Source organism: Eurypyga helias, unplaced genomic scaffold, assembly GCF_000690775.1.
Source record: "Eurypyga helias isolate BGI_N326 unplaced genomic scaffold, ASM69077v1 scaffold29331, whole genome shotgun sequence".
NCBI classification, from domain to species: domain Eukaryota; kingdom Metazoa; phylum Chordata; class Aves; order Eurypygiformes; family Eurypygidae; genus Eurypyga; species Eurypyga helias.
Window position 1 is genome coordinate 3641 of NW_010230617.1, and position 2488 is coordinate 6128.

General features: G+C 64.3%; 1 protein-coding gene across 1 annotated transcript in view; it reads right to left on the reverse strand.

Annotated features, from left to right (window-relative positions):
* The window catches only part of SLC26A11 (solute carrier family 26 (anion exchanger), member 11), a gene marked incomplete at both ends in the record, with an annotated part of 4694 nt that extends 2350 nt beyond the window's left edge, over positions 1-2344 (reverse strand). The window contains 6 exons of the mRNA XM_010160817.1: positions 117-177; positions 491-541; positions 941-1013; positions 1166-1341; positions 1550-1692; positions 2265-2344. Of these exons, the coding sequence (XP_010159119.1) occupies positions 117-177; positions 491-541; positions 941-1013; positions 1166-1341; positions 1550-1692; positions 2265-2344 (584 nt within the window). The remainder of the gene's footprint in view (positions 1-116; positions 178-490; positions 542-940; positions 1014-1165; positions 1342-1549; positions 1693-2264) is intronic.
* Positions 2345-2488: the final 144 nt, after the last annotated feature.

The following is a 2488-nucleotide window of genomic DNA, read 5'->3' on the forward strand; positions in this document are numbered from 1 at the left end:
CAGCACGCAAGCTCAGGGACACACAGGAGCCCGCAAACCCTTCCACCCAAGAGTCACCACACAGCCCAAGTGAGCATCCTGCAGGCTGGGGCTCCACTCCCCCTCCTGCTACCCACCGGCCGAAGCTGCCCGTGATGGGATACGATGAGACGAAGGAGCCCAGGACGTTGGCGAAGCCTGGAGTGGGGAAGGAGAGAGGCAGCAGCTATGGGAGGCGCTGCCTGGGGCCATGAGACCAGTCTGTGCCCCTGTCGTCACCTCCCCCATCCCCAGACTGGTACCCAGGGCCGGATCGGAGCCCGTCCAGCCATATGAGCCAGGCTCAGGCTGTGGGGCTGGGGGGCACCATGCAAGATGGGAAAGGTAACACGTCAGGAAGAGGCAGGACTGCTGAGAGTGGGAACTCCGGTAGCTCAGGGGCTGCTGGACCCACAGCGGTGCTTGGGATGGATGCTCACCCCCTGCCCCCCTGCTCTGAGCAGCCTCTTACCCATAGCCAGCAGCTCCTGGCTGGGGTCAATCCTGTAACCGTTCTGCGAGGCTGAAAGGAGACAAGAGGCATCGCCTGGAGCTTCCCGCAGGCACAAGGGGCTGGCAGGGCCTGGGAGAGCCATGGGACCCCATCCCAGCCACCCCCCCGGTGCCAGCACCCCCCGAGCAGCCCAGGACAATGCTCATCTGTGCAAACTCCCACCATGCCAAATGCATAGTCCCCCAACCCCCTCCCCAGTCAGGCGTGGGGAGCTCTCTAGCCAGAGGAGGGGGTCAGCAGCATCCCATGGGACCCCTCCTGCCAGCCCACACTAGGAACCGGGCTCAGCAGGGCAGCCCAGTCCCTCCCACTGCCCCCATGGGAATAGCAATGTTCCCAGCACCCCAAGCCCCTGGCAGAGCACCTCCCAGCACAGAGCGCCCGCGCAGGAGCCTGGCACAGCCATACCAAAAGCCTTGGCAATCGCAACAGTCTCCAGCAGACCCATGAGCGGGACCACGGCCAGCCCAACCCCCATGTCCTGCAAGGGAAGGACGCAGTGAGTGTTGCCACCGAGGGACGAGGGTCTCCCCACAGCACAGTCCCCCCCCCCTGCAGCGTGGAGAGCCAGCAAAGGCAGGGGGAGAAGGAGCCAGCAGCCCGCAGGGAGCCCAGCCTCTGCCTGGCACCCACCTCCACCATGTCCCTGAAGGAGAGGGTGCCGTTGGGTGACGCCATGGAGAAGCGCGGCAGACAGAAGGCAGGGAGCCCCCGGGGGATGGTGCCGGTGAGGGTGAGCGGCTGGGAGCCCACTGCCTGGAAGGAGTAAGCAACCAGGCCAGCAAACAGGACTACGAGGGCATTTCGAGCTGCAGCAGAGAGGAACCATGAAAACCTGCCCAGGGTGGCAGGAGGGACCACGGGTGAGTACCTGGGCTGCCGAGGCCTTTGTCCTCCCGACCCACCTCCAGGTCTCAGCTCCTGCCAACCTGGGCTTTACCAGTTCTAGGCTGTCTCCTCCCTGCCCAGGAGAGATGAAATCCCAGGAGGGGAGAGGGCAGGGGGTGGTCAACACACCCGTGGCAGTGGTCCAGACAATCAGGTAGCTGATCCTGGCAGCCAGCGGCTCCGTAGTGGCAGCTCGGGGCAGGCGGCTCTTCATCACCCGGAGCGCTGCCAGCACGGCCAGGCAGGACACCCCCAGCACAGCATCCCCAGCCCTGCAACCAGGTGCATCAGCCTCAGCCCAAACAGGCTGCAGGGCACAGGGAGAAGGTTCCCTGTGACAGGCAGGATCCGTGAGGCAGGATCTGCCTCCCCTTCCCGCTGCTGCCCCGTGCAGCGGCAGGAGGCGTCGGGCTGACGCTGCGTTGCTGTGCTCTGTATCAAACCCAGGCTGCAGCACAGACCCCAGCCATGGGTGCAGCTAACGGGAGCGTGCGGGGGGAATGGGGATGCCTGGAGTCCCTCTTGGACTCCAAAGACCAAAACTTAGAGGACAGACAGACTCAAGGATGTGCCTTTGCGCTGGCAAAACCCTGGCGTACCTCACTGGGAGTGGAAAACAGGGCAAGCTTCCCCCATCCTTCCCCTTTAGCAGCTTGGAAGCCCCCAGGCTCCCTCACCTTCCAATTTCCAGCTCAAATGGAACCGGCTGAGGACAAGCACTTGTGTTACAGCGCTGAGCAGGGACCGGGAAAGGTGTCCGAGGTGTGACCAAAGAGATGGGGAGCGAAGCAGCAGAGCCCCAGACCCCGCAGCTGCAGGGGGACGGAGCAGGGAGGGTGCTGACCTGGTCTCCCCGATCCTGCGCAGTGTCTCGTACACCTGCAGGAAAAACTGGCGAGGGATCCCCTGCAGCCCCAGGATGTTCTGCGCAGGAAGGCAAAGCCCAGTGAAAGCCCGGCACAACCCGAGCTGCCGGGTGCTGTGGAGGGACTGCTGGGTGCTGTGGAGGGACTGCCAGGAGCAGTGGGACCCTGGCACACCACGGTGTGGGTGCTGCTGGTGGAAAAG